Source organism: Peromyscus eremicus, chromosome 2 (assembly GCF_949786415.1).
Source record: "Peromyscus eremicus chromosome 2, PerEre_H2_v1, whole genome shotgun sequence".
Classification (NCBI taxonomy): Eukaryota; Metazoa; Chordata; class Mammalia; order Rodentia; family Cricetidae; genus Peromyscus; species Peromyscus eremicus.
Genome location: NC_081417.1, coordinates 128,711,378 through 128,733,787, shown reverse-complemented (window position 1 = coordinate 128,733,787; position 22,410 = coordinate 128,711,378). Strand labels below are relative to the sequence as shown.

Below are 22,410 nucleotides of genomic sequence, written 5' to 3'. Positions count from 1 at the left end.
GTGCTTATGCAGCTCATTTAAAAATATAATGTATAATTAAGAAATGTAGGTTAGTAGTCATCTCTAGTAATTAAACTTGTCATATTAGGTATATTTTCAAGGTTAAAAAGATATATTTTAGATAGATGCACTTCAAATGCTTCAGAGACCTACAGAATATGGAATTTAAGATGTTTAATAACCTAAGGCTTTTCATGACAGTGAGACACATCTGCTCCTGGCAGCACCAATTTACTTCAGAAAGGATGATGGACATCGAAGAACCTCCATATGGAGTTTGCTTTCAATGTGGCAAAGCTAGCCATTTGGACATGAAACTGTCCTTGCCTGAATTGCTGACAGTATACTGTCCAAACTGGACATGCAGGACACAAAGGAAAGCACCTGCTGAACTTTGCCAAAACAAGGGAGAATAGTCTATCAAATATCATGCTTCATAGAAAAGCCTAGACCTGTAGGCTGAAGATGGGTTCCCCCATGTTGTAGAGGAACCTTGGGTGACTGTCCAGGCAGCCAGATGTCTCTGTCATTTCTATAGTTTCAGAAGTGTCTTGCACTGCACTTCCTTTTTATTCAGGTAATAAAATAACCTTCTGGGGTCTTTGATGGAGTTGAAGACCAGATAGTTAAAGTTAGTTTTCCTTAATTATAAGAGAAGGTAAATTAGGTACAAAACTTTGGACTCACCAAGATGGGATAAATAATGGAGTATTTTCTCTGAATTTGTCAAATACAAATGGATCAGATATTGTAATTGTTACTTGATAATTGTTCTTATTGTATATAGTTTTATTAAAGTTAAAACCTTTCCTGTAACATGAATCTTAAATGGTCTTTTTAATAAAAAATTCAGAGCCAGATATTGGGGTGAAAGCTGAAAGATCAGAGAAACAGAACAAACCACAGCCAACCTCACATTGCCAACTCCTCAGCTGATTCTGTTTCCTCAGACTGAAAGCCTCTGAGTCCTTACCCAAAAGGGTCTTAGTTGAACTACTTAAAAGCCTCTAGTTCCTGGTCCTTACACCTTATATACCTTTCTGCTTCCTGCCATCCTTTCCCTGGATTAAAGGTGTGTTCTTCCCAAGCAAAGATCTCAAGTTGCTGGGATTAAAGGTGTGTGCCACCACTGCCTGACTCTGTTTCCAGTGTGGCCTTGAACTCACAGAGATCCAGACAGATCCCTGCCTCCTGAGTGATAGGATTAAAGGCGTGTGTGCCATCACTGTCTAGCCTCTATGTCTAATTTAGTGGCTGGTTCTGCCCTCTGATCCCCAGATGTTTTATTTGTTACAGCACAAATAAAATATTACCACAGCATTTAACTATGTAAAGATGTGGTGCTGTTTTATCTTACCTGTCTAAGGCACCTGATTGGTCTAATAAAAAGCTGAACCAGAAATGAGCATAAGCTAAGGCTGAGCAGTCTAACTAATAAGTCTCCATGTCATAATTTGGGAGCTAGTTAGTGGCCCAAAAGAAAGCCTGCTACAATCCAGTGTTGTCCTCTGCCTTCCAGACACCTGTACACACATTTGCCTACACACTTACACATATAAGTGTACCTGTACACACACAAGAACATTCAAAACTCAACATTGAAAAAGAAACAATCCAGGATGACAAGATAAAGGCAGGTAAAGGGACTTGCTGCTAAGCCCAAGTTTGATCCTCAGGACACACATAGTGGAAGGAGGTTCTGAATGTGGTGTGGATGGAAGGAAAGAGGATAGGACTCAAAGAGACGCCAGACAGACTACTGGAGACTAAGGAGTTTATTTGAAATTTTTAAAAATTATTTTATGTGTGTTTGTCTGCATGAATGTATGACTATGTACTATGTGCATGCCTGGTCCCTGAGAAAACCAGAAGAGTTCAGATCTCTTGGAACTGTAGTTACAGACAGCTGTCCATTGTCATGTGGGTGCTGGGAATCAAACCGAGGTCCTCTGGAAGAGCAGTCAGTGCTCTTCAGTGCTGAGCCATCTCTCCAGTCCCTAAGGAATTTATCAGAAGAGTTATTAACACTGATGAACCAACCTGCCTCCATCTTAGGTTTAAAAGCCATCTTATAGTAAAGACAAACTAGGCTCATTCCTGTTTATGATTAAACCTCTGTTTCTCAAGGATTAGACTATGCCCCACCTGTAACCTTAACTACAAATGGTTCTGTGCTGCCTGTTCCAGAAAACAGCAACCATGTCTTTGTTTTAAAAAGTTATTATAACCATTTGCAACCCTACCTTTGTTTCAAAAGGTTGTTATGACTACCTTGTTATGATCTCCTTGTGACCATGCCTTTGTTTCAGGGGGTCATTATGATTAACTTGTTCTGCTCCTGAACCCTGCCTATTTTTGCCTATCAAATCCCCCATTTGGAAACCCCCTACCCCTAAGCTATAAAAACCTTGCCTTCCTGACATCCAAGGCTGACCTCTTGAACCCTGCTTTTAGGAAGAGACAGTACATGAATTAAAAGCAAACACACACACACAAACAAACAAGCAAACAAATTTGCTTTAATTAATTGCCTGCTTTAATTAATTTGGCCATGATGATTTGGGTCAGTGGTCTTTCTCCTCGAATCACTGGGATTAACACCACCATAGACAGAGAGACAATAGCATGGTGGAGGAGAGTTCAGGCCTCAGCACCAGAGAAATGGTGGGATCTCTGAACAGAATCAGAGCAACATGGCAGAGGAGGGAGCCTCTTTTTTCCAAGATTTCATTTTTATGTATATGAGTGCTTGTCTGTATGTATACCTGTATACCATGTGAGTGCCTGGCACCCCTACAACTGGAGTTATAGATGCTTTTGAGCTGCCATGTGGGTGTTGGGAGCTGAACCTGGTTTCTCTGCAAGAGCAGCAAGTGCTCTTAAGCACAGAGCCATCTCTCCAGGGCCTGGAGACCCTCCTCTTCTACCTTGTGAGAGCTGAGGAGGCTCACAGCGGAGGCTATAGCTAGGCTTTCAGATTTCCAGCCTAGAGGCAGGAAGCAAGAAAGAGGGTGGAGAACAGGATATGGCACCCCTTTGAAGTGAGTTTCTATCAAGTCTGCTAGTTTGGGCCTTATAGACAGTGACCCAGTAGGGAGTCTGTCAGTATCTGTGAAGAGGCCTGAGGAGAATCTAGAGTCTAACATTCTTTTGCCTGGGTGCATGTATGTGCACCATATGCATGCCTGCTGTGAGGGCCACCATGTGGGTGCTGGGAACTGAACCTGAGTCCTCTGCAAGAGACACTAGTGCTCTTGACAATCGAGCTGTCTCTCTAAGCCTCATGGTTTTATTTTACATTATGGGTGTATATCTGTGTGTCTGTGTGTCTATGTGCATGTGAGTGTGGGTGCTGAAGAAGGCTAGAGGCATCAGACACCCTGGAGGTTCTGGCAGAGTTACAGCAGTTGTCAGCCACCCAACATGGGTGCTGGGAGCTGGACTCCTCTGGAAGAGCTGTACATGCTCTTAACTGCTGAGCCATCCCTCCAGCCTGACCATTACACTCTTATAAGAGAGAGTTATTGAAAGTTGGTGGCTGCCAGGAGAGGAAGGGTCAGTTTTCTTTTGGGGTTGAAAGCCACCTTTAACTCCAGGCAGGAACTAGGAGTAACATAGATTCCATGATCAGCAGACAGGGAGAGGAACCAGGACTAGATAATCAAGATGGAGAATTTTCAAGATGGCTGGTTGTTTCTTCATTCTCCTGACCTAAGATAAAAACCTGGGAGCTTAAAATAAAAGCCTGGCAAGTTTTTTCTCTGACCGTAGAGACTCTGGCTTGTGGATCAGTCCAACAAATTCAAGGCCAGGATGCCTTTACTCCACAGTTGTAGACCTATTGGTCTTCCTGTCTTTGTTAAAACCCGACCAATCTGCTGGGCGGTGGTGGTGAACGCCTTTAATCCCAGCACTCGGGAGGCAGAGGCACGCGGATCTCTCTGAGTTTGAGGCCAGCCTGGTTGACAGAGTGAGATCCAGGACAGGCACCAAAACTACACAGAGAAACCCTGTCTCGAAAAACCAAAAAACAAAACAAAACCAAAAAACAAAACAAACAAACAAAAAACCCCAAAAAACAAAACAAAAAAACTGACCAATCTGAAATTGGGATAGACCACTCCAAAGACCCTTAAAACCTGTAACGCTCAAGAAGAGACAAGGCTCCTTTGTACAGTCTTCCCCTTTGCTTGCAGGTGGTCTTTTTCTGTGTGCCCTCTGTGCATATTCTCCCACACCTAAAGCAAGCCTTTCTTTAGCATGGGAGGCAGAAGCAGGCAATTCTCTGAATTCCCGACCAGTCAGAGGTACATAGTGAGAATTGAATTGAGTCCTCTGGAATAGCAGGAAGCATACTTAACCACTGAGCAATCTTTCCAACCTCAGGTCCTCATTCTTGGGTGGCAAACCCTAAAGCTAGCTGGAATTCTTTTTAATTTTTTGTTTTGTTTTGTTTTGTTTTTTGAGCCAAGGTTTCTCTGTGTATCCCTGGCTGTCCTGCAACTTGCTCTGCAGACCAGGCTAGCCTTGAACTGAGAGATCTGCTTGCTTCTTTCTGCCTCCTGAGTACTGGAATTAAAGGAATGTGCCACCACCAACTGGCTTCTTTTTAAAATTAAAAAAAAAATTAAATTAATGTTTTGCCTGCATAATTGTCTGTGCACCACATATGTGCCTGGTGCCTATGGAGGCCAAAGAAGGTGTTGGATCCCCTGGAACTGGAGTTACAGATGGTTGTGAGCCACCATGTGGTGCTGGGAATTGAAAGTGGTCTTCTTAATCTCTCTCCAGCCTCCTAGCTGGAATTTTTGATTCTTAGCTAGTGAGAAGATTCAACCAGATTCCAGGGTGTGGGGCTCTTTTCATTTATCATGTTTCCATAATTTTCCTGTCTTTCTATTCTGCCTCTTCCATAGCTCTGGGCATGATGTCGAAGGTCTATGATCCTAGGTCATACAGGAGGCTGAGGCAGGAGGATCTCAATGAGTTCTAGATCAGACAAGGCTACACAGTAAGATGTCTATACATCTCAAGACAAAAACAAAACCCAATGTAAACCAAAACAACAACAAACAAACCCCAAACCTCCAAAATGTCCCTGTGAAAAAGATGTTGTCACTGTTACCCACACACTGTTGGGCCCTCTCTTCTGAGAGTGATCCCACACCAGATGGTTATCTCTCTCTTGAAGTAAAAGACTTAATAGGTTGAATACAAATAGCACAAGTTAATTCAATGGCTAAACTGGAGAAACCAGAGTCTAGCTTGCTAATCAACTTCTTTACCCTTTAGGGGTGGAGAAGTCATGGGTAAAGGGTTAAAAATTAGGGACACTGATAATCAATAACAAATGTTAGCAGTGATAGGAACTGAACCTATGGCCTGACGCTTGCTAAGTGAGTACTTACCACTGAGCTACAGTCCTAGCCCCTCCCCCAACCAACCAACCAATCCACACAACAAAACAAAATGGGGACAATAAACCTACCTTATAGTTGAGAACATTAAATGGATTATTATAGCTAAGAAGATTCAAGTAGAGAGTGGTAAATGTCATTGTCATGGGTATGCTTTCAAAGTTAGTGAGCGTTTAGGTGATGCATGGGACTGTGTGAAGCACTTTGTACACTTTTTTTTTTCCTTTCTTTGAGACAGGGTCTCTTACAGAGCCCTCGATGTCCTGGAGCTCACTCTGTAGACCAGGCCAGCCTCATAGAGATCCTCCTGCCTCTGCTTCGTGAGTGCTAGGATTAAAGGCATGCACCAACAGACTCCGCCACTTTGCACATTTTAATTTGCGTCTGAGAATAACCCTGTAGGGAAGGTACTATAATATTACTTAGATAAAGGGAAACAGGTTTTGAGAGAATGGGTGTTATGTCCAATTTGAAAATCACAACTCCACCCCAGGAAACGGTGGCTTATTTCAAGACATCTCAGCCCAGCATCAACGCTCCCTCGATTGGCCTCTGGCCTTGCCTACCTCCAGCTCCGACGTCTGCTCCAGGTCTGGCATAGGAAAGATACTCAGGGCTCTAAGAGCCGGGACCAAATTCCCAGAAATGTGCCGCCTTTCCTAATCTAGGTAGCGAGTCCTCCGCACGCTAGTTCGGCGCAAACCATACATTTGGTTCACCTGCTTGAGCCAAATTCAGCAGCCAGGAAGGCTGACAATCCTGCAAGCAGGAATCTGTCACCTGCCGGTGGCACCCAACGGGCTGAGCCACGCCTCCTAGAGATCGGTTGAACCTCTCAGCGGAAATCCAAGACCCTTAGCAGCCTCAGCCCTAGGCCCGCCCCTTCCTTCAGGCTGGAACGTCGAGCGCCAAGATCACTGAACGCAGCCAATAGGGGAATTTGGCGGCAGAGTGGCGGGACGTTCGATTGACACTGCCTGGAGGCTGTTAATGCGCGCTTCGGGAAGAGGAAGGTTAAGGGCAAGATACTGGAGACGCTCTCTAGCATTTTCTGAGATTCTCCTCCTCCCAACCTGAACCTTTTTACTGGCCCTCCCCGCGTTCCTGTTTAACTTCCCTCAAGTCTTTCCTGGGTCCCTACTTGACCTCCCTCAGATTGAGGTTTGGCATCAGTCCAGCGCTGTTAAATTCCCATCCCCCTCTTAAGGATTCAGGCGCCTTGCCTTCGTACTTAAACCTCTACTTTTCTCGTGGCTAGTGATAACCCTTAGGGAGGCAGCCCAGCTAGGGACGTTTATTCTTATTCCACTTTCATCTGCAACTTCATCTGCCTCCTCTCCCATTCTAGTGCAAGCCTGGACTTGGACGTGCACTTTGGATTTCTTGAGCCTTGAAAAGCTGGCGACCGACATTCCTTGTTTGGACCCAAGTTCCAGCCCCTGATTGCATCTCCTCCACCCATGACAACTCTTTAGACTTTCTTTTCAATGATATAGCAGCTCCCCTCTATAGCATGTCTTGGTCCTGCGTTGTTGGTTGCTGGGCGCTTTTAATTTAGCTGATGGATACTTGACATCTGATGCTTCTGGGCCCAGGATGGTAAGTGTGACCTTAAGCAGACTTGAGGGGCCTTTGCTGCAGGATCTCTGCAGGCACTCACTGACTGTTCTCCCTTACAGAGGAGGAGCTTAGCTCCCAGCCAGTTGGCCAGGAGGAAACCAGAAGGCAGATCATCTGATGATGAAGACTGGCAGCCTGAGACAGTAGTGAGTTTTCAAGGGAATAGGGAAAATGGGAATACAGGGCTGTCTGGACAGGAAGGGAGTCTGGAGCTGGTTTCTGTGGTTCATAGTCATCTTCAGAAAGTATTTTTCATACATTTAGTGGCTTTTTTTTTTTTTTTATACCGGGTTTCACCAGGTAGCTCAGACTGTGGTCTGTGGTCTGCCTCCCCAGACCTCCTGAAGTCACAGGCATGCATCAGCACATCTGGCACTTATTAATGAAAACTTAACAATTACAATGTACCAGACATTGAATAAGGTTAATAAAATTGTTGTCCTTCAGGTAGGTTCACTAGAAACTAATATAGCTTCGGTTTTCTTCATGGGAGGGGTATATTAAAACCAAGGAATGAGTTATGTTGGGTCCCAAATACTGCAAAAAGTGGGTGTGGTGTACACCTGTATTCTGTGTGCTTCCCTTGACTATATAGTGTATTCAGGCAGGCCTGGGATATGTGAAACCCTTTTTTTTTTTTTTTTTTTTTTCAAGACAGGATTTCTCTGATATCTCTGGCTGCCCCTGGAACTTGCTCTATAGACCAGGCTAGCCTCTGAATTTAGAGATCCACCTACCTCTGCCTCCCAAGTGCAGGGATTAAAGGCATGTGCCACCATGCCTATCTGGTACTTTTTTAAAAATTTAATTTGTTTTGTCTTTTTGAGACAGGAGTTCTATATTATGTAGCTTTCTGGCTGACCTTGAACTCACTATGTGTAGACTAGGCTGGCCTTGGACTCAGAGATCCATCTGCCACTGCCTACTAAGTCTGGGATTAATGGTGTGGGCCACCAAACCTGTCTTAGAAGGCACTTCTTTTTGTTAGGGTCTGTGGATGGGTAAAGGCACGTGAAGAGAAGGCGGCCTGGAAACTCTTTCAGGTGTGCCTTATAGAATCATCATGGATTCAGTCAGCCTGATGCACTGGCACAAATGAGCTCTTGCCTGATGGCTTGGGGTTAACTTTTTTTTTAAACTTCTTTTGGGGAGAGTGTATGTGCTATGACATTTAAGAGGAGAGTCAGTTATCTCCTTCCACTGTGTGGGTTTAGGGATTGAACTCAGGTCACCAGGCTTCGTGGCAAGTCCATACTTGTTTTCGGACACCTCCCTCTCCCTCACCTTTTGCGACAGGGTCTCTCATATAGCTTAGCCCGGCCTCAAACTTGTGGTATAGCTAACAGTGGCTTTAAACTGTGAGTCTCCCCCTTTTACCTTCAGAGTAAACCACCGTGCCTGGCCTGGGGCTCATTAGCATTGCTGCTTTGCTACCTGTGAGAAAGAAACAACGGTTCTCTCTCACCATTCACAAAAATCTCAGAGTTGAACTTGGGGCAGCATTCTCTGCAGGTGAATAATGAGTGGAGCTCCATTTGGGTGTTACTCCTGAAAGTACTGGTTGTTTTTTGTTTGTTTGTTTGTTTTGAGACAGGGTCGAACTTCCTAGTCCAGCCTGGCCTCAGACTCACAGAGATCCACGTGCTTCTGCCTCCTGAGGTAGCTGAGCCTAGTAAACATAATATCTTAGGGTTGTTGTGATAGTCATATGTGATAATACATATTAAGAGTTCAGTGTGGGGGCTGGAGAGATAGCTCAGCGGTTAAGAACGCTGGCTGCCAGGCGATCTCTGTGAGTTTGAGGCTAGCCTGGTCTACAGACCGAAATCCAGGACAGGCACCAAAGCTACACAGAGAAACATTGTCTTGAACTCCCCCCCCTCCCGCCCCCCCCCAAAAAAAAAAGAATACTGGCTGCTTTTCTAGAGGACCTGGGTTCAATTCCCAGCATCCACATGGCTGCTCAAGACTGTAACTCCAGTTCCAGGGGTTCTGGTACCCTCACACAGACATACACACAGGCAAAACACCAATGCACATAAAATAAAAATAGATAAATTAGGGCTGGGGAGATGGCTCAGAGGTTAAGAGCACTGACTGCTCTTCCAGAGGTCCTGAGTTCAATTCCCAGCACCCACATGGTGGTTCACAACCACTTAGTGAGATCTGGTGCCCTCTTCTGGCGTGCGGGCATACATGCAGATAGACTACTGTATATATAATAAATAAATAAATCTTTAAAAAAATTGATAAAGGAATTTCATTAAAAAAAAAGTTTAGAGTGGTGCCTGAAATTAACTACCTTTGTTTTTGTTGATCCAGGATCTCATGTAGCCCAGGCTGGCCTCAAAGTTGCTATGTAGCCAAGGGTGGACTTGAACTCCTGATCCTCTTGCCTCCCTTGCCCAAATGCTGGGATTACAGGTGTGTGCCACCATATCTTGCTGGCACTTTTTTTTCGTGCCTGCTAGTACTGGTTTTTATATTTGCTAGACAAAAACTCAACAACTGAGCAATGCTGCTAGCTTCCTTCAACCTTTCAGATACCTGGGACTACTCGTGTTCAGCACGACTCCTGTCTCTAATAAGCACTCAAGGGCTGATTGCCAGTAGGGTGGTCTCTGGGGCCGTCCGGGTGTTGCAACGTAACTTTCTGGTTTCTCTCCTAGACTCCTAAGAAACGAAAGTCCAGTAACGAGACCCAGTGTTTCCTGTCTCCTTTTCGGAAACCTTTGACTCAGTTAATCAACCGACCACCCTGTCTGGATAGCAGTCAACATGTAAGTCATAAGTACAACTGGCCTGGTTTTGTGTGTGTGTGTGTGTGTGTGTGTGTGTGTGTGTGTGTGTGTGTGTGTGTACCGAGTTCTTTTGCCTTGGATTCCTTCACAGCAGAGTGCACAGCTTGTCCCTAGCTTCTGTGTGATCTGCTGGGAAGTCTGCTTGAGTCTTTCCTTGTTTATAACTGTGTGGGACCAGATCTAAAGTGGTGCAGATTCCTAAATAAATGTGTCGAGGAGGAAGGTTGTAGCATTGATCAGATACTGTATTTGGTGTTTTGTTTTCTTTCTTTCTTTCTTTCTTTCTTTCTTTCTTTCTTTCTTTCTTTCTCGCTCTCTCTTCTCTCTTTCTTTCTTTCTTTCTTTCTTTCTTTCTTTCTTTCTTTCTTTCTTTCTTTCTTTCTTTCTTTCTTTCTATAGTTGTTTCATGTAGGTTCAGGGTGGCCTTGAACTCTGTCAGAACTTTTATTAAGAGATGCAATGGTGGCACATGCTTTTTTTTAAAAAAATTTTTATTATTAAGAAATTTTCTATTCATTTTACATACCAACCACAGATCTTCCTCTCCTCCCTCCTCCCATCCCCCAGCCTTCCCCCACAACCCACCCCCATACCCACCTCCTCCAAGTCAAGGTCTCCCATGGGGAGTCAGCAGAGCCTGGTACATTCAGTTGAGGCAGGTCCAAGCCCCTCCTCCCTGCACCAAGGCTGTGCAAGGTGTCCCACCATAGGCACTGGGCTCCAAAAAGCCTGCTCATTCACCAGGGACAGATCCTGATCCCACTGCCTGGGGGCCCCCCCAAACAGTTCAAGCTAAACAACTGTCTGACCTATCCAGAGGGCCTAGTCCAGTCACATGGGGGCTACACAGCTATTGGTCCACAGTTCATGGGTTTCTACTAGTTTGGCTGGCCATTTCTATACATTTTTCCATCATGATCTTGATTTCCCTTGCTCATAGAATCTCTCCTCTCTCTCATCGATTGGACTCCTGGAGCTTGGCCTGGTGCCTGGCCGTGGATCTCTGCATCAGTCACTGGAGGAAGGCTCTATAATGACAGTTAGGGTAGTCACTAATCTGATTATGGGAGTAGGCCAGTTCAGGTACCCTCTCGACTATTGCTAGTAGTTTAAGGTAAGGATTCCTGGAACAATTCCCTTGTGGATTCCTGGGAACTTCCCTAGCACTCTCCCTATTCCCATGATGTCTTCATTCATCATGATATCTCTTTCCTTGCTCTCCCACTCTGTCCCTGTTCCAGCTCGAACCTCCCATTCCCTTATGTTCTCATCCCTCATTCCTTGCCCTCCATTACCACCCCACCCCCAGTTTGCTCATGTGGATCTCATCTATTTCTCCTTCACTGTGTGTCCCTCTTATATGTGTCTTCCTTGTTAGCTAGCTTCTCTGGAGCTGTGGGTTGTGTCTGGTTATCCTTTGCTTTATATCTAGAATCCACTTATGAGTGAGTTCATACCATGTTTGTCCTTCTGAGTCTGGGTTACCTCATTCAGGAGGATATTTTCTAGTTCCATCCATTTGCCTGCAAATTTCATGATATTCATGATATCATTGTTTTTTACTGCTGAGTAGTACTCCATTGTGTATATGTACCACATTTTCTTTATCCATTCTTTAGTTGAGGGGCATCTAGGTTGTTTCCAGGTTCTGGCTGTTATGAATAATGCTGCTATGAACATAGTTGAGCAAGTGTCCTTGTGGTATGGTTGAGCATTCCTTGGGAATATGCCCAGAGTAGTATAGCTGGGTCTTGAGGAAGACTGATTCCCAATTTTCTGAGAAATTGCCATACTGATTTCTAAAGTGGCTGTACAAGTTTGCACTCCCACCAACAGTGGAGGAGTGTTCCCCTTGTTCTAACATACCAGTACTTGAGAGGCAGAGGCAGGCAGATCTCTGTGAGTTTGAGGCCAACCTGGTCTATAGAGTGAGTTCTAGGACAGCCAGGACTGTTTCACAGAGAAACCCTGTCTTGAAAAGCCAAAAAAAAAGGGGCTGGAGAGATGGCTCAGAGGTTAAGAGCACTGCTTGTTCTTCCAAAGGTCCTGAGTTCAATTCCTAGCAACCACATGGTGGCTCACAACCATCTGTAATGAGACCTGGTGCCCTCTTCTAGCCTGCAGAGATATGTGCACTGTATACATAATAAATAAGTAAATAAGTAAATAAATAAAAAGAAAAGCCAAAAAACAAACAAACAAACAAACAAACAAAAAACCAAACCAAAAGCCGCTTATTTATTTATATATGTATGGGTATTTTGCTGGCATGTATGTCTGTACATCATGTGTGTACCTGGTGCCTGCAGAGGCCAGAAGAGGGTATCAGATCCCCTAGAATAGGAGTTACAGACATCTATGACCTGCCTTATGTGGGTGCTGGGACTTGAACCATGGTCCTCTGGAAGAACAGCCAGTGGTCTAGCCCTAGCCATAAACTTTTAATCCTCTTTCCTCTACCTCCTGGATGCTGGATTACAGGTGCCTGCCAACAAACTTGGTTTTTTCATGGCTTAGAAAGTACTAGAGTCCCATAGCTTTTATTGTTTCCTCTAGTAATCAACTTCTCACCATGACAGGGTCTTGCATTATTTTGCACAACTTTCTTCTTTTGTTTTTTCTAGACTGGGTATGCTTGTATAGCCTTGACTGTCCTGGAACTTGCTCTGTAAACCAGGCTGGCCTCGAACTCACGGAGATCTGCCTGCCTCTGCCTTCTAAGTGCTGGGATCAAAGGCATACCACACCACCTCCTGGCTTTTTCTTTTCTTTCTTTCTTTTTTTTTCAAGACAAGATCAAGACCAGCCTTGGCTGGTCTGACTGAACTCAGAGATTTACATGCCTCTGCCTCCTGAGTATTGGGATTAAAGGTGTGTTCTACCACACCTGGCTTTTTTTTAAATTATTGCACATGTTTTTATTTGACTGTGTCTCTCCAAGCATGTGTGTATATGTATGGGCATGCGTATATGGGAGGTCAGAGGATAACTTCTGAGAGTTGATTTTTCTCATTTTACCATGTGGATTTCAGGGATTAAATTTAGGTTGACAAGTTTGGTGGCAGGTGCTGACCAGCCCAAGTTTTTCTCATCAAACTTTCTGAGAAATGTTTGGAAGGAAAATGGGAATATATAACTGAATTTAGCCATTTGTGTATTCAGCAAACATTTAAAAGTACTTTTGTATGATAGTAGGCATTGGAAATAGAACCTGGGTCCTCTGCAAGAGCAATAAGTGCTTGTAACTTCTGAGCCATCTCTCCAGCACCGACCTCTTGCTTTTTGTGTTGAGTGTTTTTTTTTTCCTTCCAAAAGAATCCTGTTATGTGATCTTTAATCCTCTAGAACAGTTTTCATTAGGCTTTGTTCAAGTTGTCCCATGAGTGCCTTAAATGGCTTCACAGTTTAGAGGCTGTGAATGGCTGAAATTTGAAGGGCATGCTAAATTAATTTCTGATGGTTCTGAAAAGTTATCTGGGTGAAAGGAGTAAGAGAGAGTTTAGTTGAGCAGCCTGAGGAAAGCCTGGCCACAGACTGAGGCAGATCTTGAAAGGTGTTTGCTGAGTTGGTCAGGTGGAGATGTGGGAAGTTGGCAGGTAGAGAGAGATGGTAGATGGGGTGGACAGCTGTGTACAGTCCCAGAGTGAAAGGCCTCTTTGTAAGCCATGTTGTGGGAGTCTGGGCTTTATTCTAAGGCTACTGAGGATTTTTGAAGTTTTTTTGTTTTGTTTTTAATATATATACGTTTGTGTTGTGTGGATAGTCACAGGTATATGTATGCCCACCAAAGGCAGAAGAGAGCATCAGATCCTTGGAGCTAGAGTTACAGGCAGCTCTGTGCTGCCTGATGTGGGTATTGGGAACTAAACTCTGCTCTGCTAGAATAGCAGCAAGTGCTCTTAACCACTGAGCTATCTCTACCTCTTTGAAGTCTTAAGTGGGGGTAGGAGGTATGCAGTGGCGTAGAAACTCCATTTGAATGAGGAATGAGATGGAAAAGCCAGAAAGAAGGTGGAAGTATTGCCAGGCATGGTACCACACGCCTTTAATCTCAGCACTTGGGAGGCAGAGGCAGGGGGATCTCTGTGAGTTCAAGACTCAGCCTGGTCTACAGAGTGAGTTTCAGGACAGCCAGGGCTACACAGAGAGACCCTGTCTCAAAAACACAGAAAAACACACACACAAAAAGAAGGTGGAAATAGCAAGACAACAAAGGATGTGGCCTGGACTTGTGTGTCAGTAAAGTGCAGTAAAGCAGCAAATATATATTAAGATGACATTAAATATTAGTACGTTTAATATATTTCTATACTGTAAGATATATAGAAAGACTCTGACAGGCAAAGGAGAGGATACCGTTTACTGAGATAGGAAGCAGGAAGAAAGGCATTTGATGGGGGACATAAATAAGCATCTTAGAGTCACAGGGCCTGTGATAAACTTAGGGGGCCCAAAGGATGCTTTCGTTCTTTTTAATCGTTAATTTTATTGTTTTCATGTTTTCTAATCAGTATATTAAGGAGATATTTATGTACTTCATTAATTGCTTAAGTTCTGCTATCCAGATTTAAGCATGTGACCATATGATTACTTTAAACATAACAAAACTATTGGTTTAACGAAAGTAGCTCAATGTGCTTTTTTTTTATTATTCATACATGTGTATGGTCACACTTGTACATGTGTGCCTGGTACATATGTAGAAGTCAGATGACAACAGTGGAGTCCACCCTGTGGGTTCTTAGGATCAAACTCAGGTCATCAGACTTGGCAAGAGCCTTCACTTGTTAGCCATCTTGCTGGCCCAGCTCAGTGTGTGTAGCAGCAAGCTTATAGAAACACAACAGGAGTCACAGCAATAAATAACATAAATCTCGATCAGCTTCAAAAAAATTCCACTGATGGCCTACAGATACCATTTAATTGTTGTCAATAAGACATTTACATGTTTTGAGAAAATAAGAATGATGATGGCCTTGTACAGAAGAATTTAACAGGGTTATTTCTCACTCTTACGGAGTTCTGGAATTTGATTCCTGAGAACTATTTTTTTTTTTTTTTTTTTTTTTTTTTTGGTTGTTTCTAGACAGGGTTTCTCTGTGTTGTTTTGGTGCCTGGGATTAAAGATGTACGCCACCACCGCCTGGCTAACTTTTTTTTTTTTAAGATGGGGGTCTCACTTGTGGCCCAGGATGGCCTCAACTCACAGAGATCCACCTGCCTCTGCCTCCTGAGTGCTAAGATCAAAGGTGTGTGTCACTAAACTCAGCTCTACTGAAACACTTTGATTTGCATTAAGACTTTGCATTTCTGCATTTTTATTAAAATTCACTCCTAAATGAGAATGGAAAACTGCTAATATCTGATTCCTAGCTCTATCTTTCTGCTTATAATCATATACTTAGGCACCTTCTGAATCCCATGAGAAAAATTTAGAACTACCAAATACAGAAAGAGGAGAGTTATTTATTTAATTTGTTTTTAGGCTTTGTTGTTTTGAGACAGCATCTCATAAAGCCCACACTGGCCTCAAACTTAATATAGCCGAGGGCAGCCTTGATCTTCTGGCCCTCTTACTTCTACCTCCCAAATGTGAGGTTCCAGGCCTGCATCATCAAGCCTGGCTTGATTCTTTTTAGAATGAATATTTTCTGCATCATAGTAGATTCTTTGTCATGTCCTTGTTTTTTAATTTTATGTTCTTTGGTGTTTTGCCTGTATAGTATGTTTTGTGTGAAGGTGTCAGATCCCCTGGACCTGGAGTTACAGACAGTTGTGAGCTGCCATGTGGATGTTGGGAATTGAACCTGGGTCCTCTGGAAGAGCAGTCAGTGCTCTTAACTGCCGAGCCATCTCTCCAGCCAGCCCCCTTTGTCATGTTCTCAACCCCCTCTTTCCTTTCCTGTGTGCTACTGGTCCTCTCACAACTCCAGGTCTTTTTTTGTTGTTGAATTTTTTCTTTTTCTTTTTTTTTTGGGGGGTGGGGTGGGGGCCGTTTGAGACAGGGTTTTTCTGTGTAGTCCTAGCTGTCCTGGAACTCTGTAGACCAGTCTGGCTTCAAACTTACAGAGATCCACCTGCCTCTGCCTCTGCCTCTGCCTCCTGAGTGCTGTCTGGGATTAAAGGTGTGAGCTAGTCCACTGCCCAGCTTGTTGTTGATTTTTTTTTTTTTTTTTTTTTTTTTTTTTTGGAGACAGGGTTTCTCTGTTGTAGTCCTGGAGCTCACGTTGTAGACCAGGCTGGCCTCAAACTCAGACATCTTCCTACCTCTCCTGGGATTAAAGGCATGCACCACCAAGCCTGACTCTAATTATAGGTACTTTTTTTTGTTTGTTTGTTTTTCTGTTTTTTGAGACAGGGTTTCTCTGTGTAGTTTTGGTGCCTGTCCTGGATCTCGCTCTGTAGACCAGGTTGGTTCGAACTCACTGAAATCCGCCTGGCTCTGCCTCTCGAGTGGTGGGTGCATCACCACTGCCCGGCAAAATAGGTCCTTCAGTATGCTCTATACCGGGGTTCTCAGCCTGTGGGTTGTAATCCCTTTGGCAAACCTCTACCTCCAAAACTATTTACATTTATAAACCATAACAGTAGCAAAATTACAGTTATAAAGTAGCAACAAAAATAGTTTTATGGTTGTGGGTTCCCACAACATAGGGGACTGTGTTAAAGGACTGAAGCGTTAGGAAGGTTGAGAACCACTGCTTTATACTGAGCTGTAGCTCCAGTCCTTTTTTTCACTTTGTACTTTGAGATGTGATCCTACTAAGTTGCCAGGCTAGACTTGAACTCTTTGCTGCTAGATGTCTCATGGCATAATTGTTACACATTTAACAGGGATATTATCCCTGTCAAAGGCATGCACCCCCAGGCAGATGGTGGTGGTGCACGCCTTTAATCCCAGCACTGAGGAGGCAGAGGCAGGTGGATCTTTGTGAGTTGGAAGCTAGTCCGGTCTACAAGTTAATTCTAGGACAGGCTTGAAAGCCACACAGAGAAACTCTGTCTCAAAAAACCCAACACCCAGGTGTGGTGGTACATTCTGTTAGTCCCAGTACTCAGAGGCAGACTCTCATTGTGTAGCCAAAGCTGACTTTTAATTCCTTTTAAAATAAGAAAGAAAAAAATTATATAGGCATGTGTACAGCCCATATTACAGTTGTCTGTTTACCAGAGAAGGCACGGGAATATTTTCTTGGCTTTTCTGTTTCAGACCTGTCCTAGTCTTCTTTAATAAACTTGTCTCTATTTCTAACACATCTTACACACACACACACACACACACACACACACACACACACACACGGATATAATTTTCTTTCTTTTTTTAAAATGGAAAAAGAGACTCATCTTTTTGGGTGTGAGCCTAGCCTTTAATGGCTGAGCCATCTCTCCAGCCCTTCTTTTTTTAAAATGGAAAAAGAGACTCAAAAGGTAAAATTGTCTAGGTCTCACAAAAGCCTTAAGCTGGCCTTAGAGATGAAGACTTCAGCCTTGGACATGATGAATGTGAAGAGCCCTTACATATTTACTTTTGGGGGCTGTTGCAGATGTGTATGTAGGAGTATGGGATGGATTGGGGGGCTGGGGAGAAGGAAAAGAGCACTGGCTGCTTTTCCAGAGGTCTTGGTTCAATTCTCAGCATCTACATAGTAGCTCAAGACTGTCTGTGATTCCAGTTCCAGGGGTTCTGGTACCCTCACACAGACATACACGCAGGCAAAACACCAATGCACATAAAATAAAAATAAGTAAATTAAAAAAAAAAAAGAATAGATTAGGTGGTCTTTGGCAAAGAGATATTTGATATCTCAAAGTGTGTTGGATTGTCAGGGTGAATCTACAGTTGGAAGAAATTTGGGATTAAGTCCTGAGCCCTGAGGAACACTGACTTTTTAGAGCATTTAGGCAAAGGTGGAAACACCCACTGGGCTGAGCATGAGATTCCAGAGAAGTGCAGTAGTGGGAGAGTGGTCAGGACAGCATATCTGAGAGGAAAGAATGGTTTGCGTTGTTAAGAATGGAAACTTGTCCATTGGAATTAGAAGCATGCAGGCCATAGCCTTGTGCAGAGTCACTGAGGAGGAGTGGAAGCCAGATTGGAGTGGGAGATAAGAAAGAGAGGCATTAAATTCTTTCTGGAAGTTTGCCTGTGGAAGGGAGAGGTAAAAGATTAAAGGCATTTTTGTTGTCCAGGCAACAGAGTGCTTATCAGGCTGGTGAGAAAGAACTAGCAGGGACAGAGCAGTTGAGGTGGAAGATTGGGTATAACTGCTGAAATAGGAAACTGTTGGGTGTGGAGAGCATGCTTCTCCCATCAGGAGGGAAGGACATTGTAGAACACGATCCTCCAAGCAAAATGGCCACCATCTTCATTAGATAAACTTATTGTAGACAGGGCTTAGGGACTGGTGACGTTCTCTCTAAGAAGAAGGGAGATGGGGAGCGTGACTGGACCCCCATCTGGGATTCCAGCCGCTCCCAAACATTTGTGTGCAATTCTTCTCTAATTGTCTGTGGTCTGGGGAGGCCCTAGAGTATCGAGGCTGGAAAGGGTGAGTGGAGAAGGCTCCATCTAGGCTATTGGGAAGCAGTCATCCTTGCTGGGTGAGGACTTTCCAGTGTTACTTTGATGTCACCTCTGTGCCCTGTAAGGGTACTCCCACTCCAATAATAAACTCATTGGCTTCCTGGAGTGAACTTTAGTGGAATTTGGGTGATTGTTAGGGGGAGGGGTAGACATTGTTTCTCAGGGAAGGAATTCTCAAAATACATGGTGTGGATTATCAGCAACCAGTGGAACAAGCGAATGAGGTCATGTCTGTGTCACAGTTTGGTATTGCTAGACCAGATCCTCAGGGGTCTACTCGTGCCAAGTCCTGCTGCTGCTTTCCAGCTGATGGTTTTGGCTAAGAGTCTTCATAAATAGGAACACCTCAGACAGTAACACAGCCTTCTCTTTGCCTACAGATCCTATGGCTTCTGAGTTCTATTGGAAATCTTTTAAAGTTTGGAATATAAATTCTTGGCTACTTTGTCTAAATCTAGCCCCTCATCCTGATTTATGTATTTACTTAAGTCTTCCTTTTCTTTTTGTTTCTTTCTTTTTTTTTTTTTTTAAGAGTCTCAAGTTCCCTGGCTAGCCTGGAGTTCTGTAGATGAGGCAGGCTTGAATTCAGAGAACTGCCTGTCTCTCTCAAGTGCTGGGATTACAGGCACGTGCCAATAATCTTGAAAGTAACTTTTTAGTTTTAGAATTGATATCAAATTCTTTTCTTTTCTTAATTATATTTATTTATGTTTTTTTTAGGTCTGAGTGCTCTGTCGGCATGTCCCCACATGCAAGAAGAGTTTATCAGACCCCATGGTTGTGAGCCACCATGTGGTTGCTGGGAATTGAACTCAGGACCTCTAGAAGAGTAGCCAGTGCTCTTAACCACTGAATCATCCCTTCAGCCCTAGAATTGATATCAAATTCTAACAGAGTTCATTCCCTGCTTTTTCTATGATTTGATTTAGAGGGTTTTGTTTTTTTGTTGTTTTTTTTTAATTTGACAAGCTTTCTCTGTGTAGCCCTGTCTGTCCTGGACTGACTGTCTGTCCGTCTCTCTCTCTCTCTGGACCAAACTGGCCTTGAACTCAGAGATCTGCCTGCCTGTGCCTCTCAAGTGCTGGCATTAAAGGTGTGTACCACCACTGCCTAGCTTTAAATTTTTTTTTTTAAAGATTTATTTATTTATTATGTATACAGTGTTCTGTCTGCATGTATCCCTGCAGGCCAGAAGAGGGCACCAGATCTCATTACAGATGGTTGTGAGCCACCATGTGGTTGCTGAGAATTGAACTCAGGACCTCTGGAAGAGCAGTCAGTGCTCTTAAACCTCTCAGGCATCTCTCCAGCCCCTAAATTTTTTTTTTTAAGACTTAACTATTTTATATGTGGGGATGTTTTACCTGCATGCATGTCTATGCAACACATGTATGTCTAGTGCCTTTAGAGGTCAGAAGAGGGCAAAGAATCTCCTGGAACTGGAGTTAAGGATGGTTGTGAGCCACCATGTGGTGCTGGGACTTGAACTTGGTCTTATGCAAGAGCACGAACTACTCTGTTTTTTTTTGTTTGTTTGTTTTTAGAGACAGAGTTTCCCTGTGTAGCCCTGGCCGTCTTGGACCAGTCTGGCCTTAAACTCAGAGATTCCCCTCCCTCTGCCTCCTGAGTGCTCCTGGTGTGTCTGAGCCATTGCTTTAGCATTCCCACCTCCCACCCCCTTTTTTTAAACAAATTTTTGTAGCCTTGGTTGGAACTCACTCTGTAGACCAGACTGGTCTCAAACTCACAGAGATCTGCCTGCTTCTGCCTAAAGGTAGTTGTTAGTAGCATCTTTTTTTGTTGTCTCTGTAGGAGCTGGGATTATAGGTTACATGTGTGAGCTGCTGCTCTGGACTCACCAGTTATGACAGGAGATAGAAACTGGTCAGGTAGGGAAGGAACCCCAAAGTAGCAGTTCCATTCCCTGCTGGAGGCCAGAAAGGGCACACAAATCCTGGCTCCTGTTTTCCTGTTATCTCCTGCACATCTGCCTAGAGCTGTAGATGACCGTGACTGAACTGGAAAGAGTTCATCTGGACTAATGATGACCAGTTCGTCCCCTGTCCCATTCTTCCGCCCCCCCCACACACTTCTGCCATAAATTCTTTAAAATGCTCACAGACTAGGTGCTTCAGTGGTGCCCTATGTCCTGGGACCGCTCCTGCTTTATAGGAGTTCTGCTCACTCCTGCTCTCCTTTCATCCTTTTTTTTTTTTAATTTTTTTTTTTTGAGATTTGTTTATTTATTATGTATACAGAAGAGGGTGCCAGATCTCATTACAGATGGTTGTGAGCCGCCATGTGGGTGCTGGGAATTGAACTCAGGACCTCTGGAAGAGCAGTCGGTGTTCTTAACCTCTGAGCCATCCCTCCAGCCCCTCCTTTCATCCTTTTTAAACCCCCGTCCCCTCCCATGAATCTATACTAAGTTTCCCTCTGAAACTCACCCCCAGGGACTGAAGAGATGGCTCAGCAGTTACGAAGTTTCTGCTCTTGCAGAGGACCTGAGTTTGGTTCACAGATCCCAGGCAGCTCTGAGATTTATAACTCTAATTTGGTGATCTAGCACCCCTTTCTGGCTTCTTTTGGTACCAGGCATGCACACAGTGCACTTAAATATATTCAGGCAAAATACTCATAACACATAAAAATAAATAAATCTAAAAAAAGAAACCTCACCTTCTGTATCTGAGAATTTAATTGTTTGAATTTTTAAAAATATTTATTTTATGTGTACGAGTGACCTGTCTTCATGCACACCACAAGAGGGCACCAGATGCCATTACAGATGGTTGTGAGCCACCATGTGGTTTCTGAGAATTGAACTCAGGACCTCTGGAAGAGCAGCCAGTGCTCTTAACCGCTGAGCCGTTTCTCTAGTTCCCTAATTGTTTGAATTTTAAGACAGTCTGAAAACTACTGTCTCAAGGTGGCTTGGCGGTTGCCGGGTTTTGGGGTACTCGTCCCTGGAGTCAAGCTAAGATCTGGGAAGGGCTGTGAAATGACTCTCAAAAGACACTCCAGTATTCCTGGATCAGTAGCAGGTTTTCCTAAAGGCACACTGTCTCATGTAACCAGGCTAGCCTTGAATTTACTGTGTAGCTGTGGATACCCTTGAACTCTGGGTCCTCCTGCTTCTCTGTGAGTGCTGACATTACAGGCATGCATCCTCCGCCTGCCTTCCTTCCTTTCTTTCCTTCCTTCCTTTCTTTCTTTCCTTCCTTTCCTCCCTCCCCTCCCCCTTCCCTTCCTCCTCCCCTTCCTCCTTCCCTTCTTCCTTTCCTTTCCTTTTTTTCCTTTCCTTTCCTTCCCCTTCCTTTCCTTTCCTTTCCTTTCCTTTCCTTTCCTTTCCTTTCCTTTCCCTTCCCTTCCCTTCCCTTCCCTTCCCTTCCCTTCCCTTCTCCTTTCCATTCCTTTCTCCTTTCTTTGATTTTTTTTCAGACAGGGTTTCTCTGTGTTTCCCTGGCTGTCCTGGAACTCACTCTGTAGACCAGGCTGGCCTTGAACTTACAGAGATCCGCCTGCCTCTGTCTCCTGAATGTTGGGATGTCAAAGGCGCCTACTACCACCGCTGACTGTAGGGCCCTGCAGACTTTTTTCTTTTTTTGGTTAGTGGTTTTTTTTTTTTTTTTTTTTTTTTTTGAGACAGGGTTTCTCTGTGTAGTTTTGGTGCCTGTCATGGATCTCGCTCTGTAGCCCAGGCTGGCCTTGAACTCACAGGGAACTACCTGGCTCTGCCTCCTGAGTGCTGGGATTAAAGGCATGTGCCACCAACGCCTGGGTAGTGTTTTTTCTTAATGATTATCTTTGTTGTTCATAACTACAGTATTCATGCTAGTTAAGAAAATTTAATTCTTAATTTAAGAAAGAAATTAAAATCATAAATTTAGTCAGAGCCGGGCATGCTTGCATACTCCTAAAATCCCAGCAGTCTAGAAGCTGATGCAGGAGAATTGTGAGTTCAAGGCCAAACTGGATTCTATAT

The 22,410-nt window shown here is 43.9% G+C and overlaps 1 protein-coding gene and 1 long non-coding RNA gene across 2 annotated transcripts in view; one reads left to right on the top strand and one right to left on the bottom strand.

Annotated features, from left to right (window-relative positions):
* Positions 1-1,757: 1,757 nt before the first annotated feature.
* On the bottom strand, positions 1,758-6,287 carry LOC131903908 (uncharacterized). Its single transcript, XR_009377628.1, has 2 exons — positions 5,984-6,287; positions 1,758-1,997 (listed from the first exon to the last, which is right to left on the bottom strand). It is a non-coding gene; the product is annotated as an uncharacterized LOC131903908 (long non-coding RNA).
* Positions 6,288-6,405: 118 nt separating this feature from the next.
* Positions 6,406-22,410, top strand: part of Rad54l (RAD54 like) — a 35,118-nt gene continuing 19,113 nt past the window's right edge. The window contains exons 1-3 of the mRNA XM_059254751.1: positions 6,406-7,016; positions 7,097-7,183; positions 9,707-9,817. Coding sequence (XP_059110734.1) covers positions 7,014-7,016; positions 7,097-7,183; positions 9,707-9,817 — 201 coding nt within the window. The 5' untranslated portion in view covers positions 6,406-7,013. The remainder of the gene's footprint in view (positions 7,017-7,096; positions 7,184-9,706; positions 9,818-22,410) is intronic.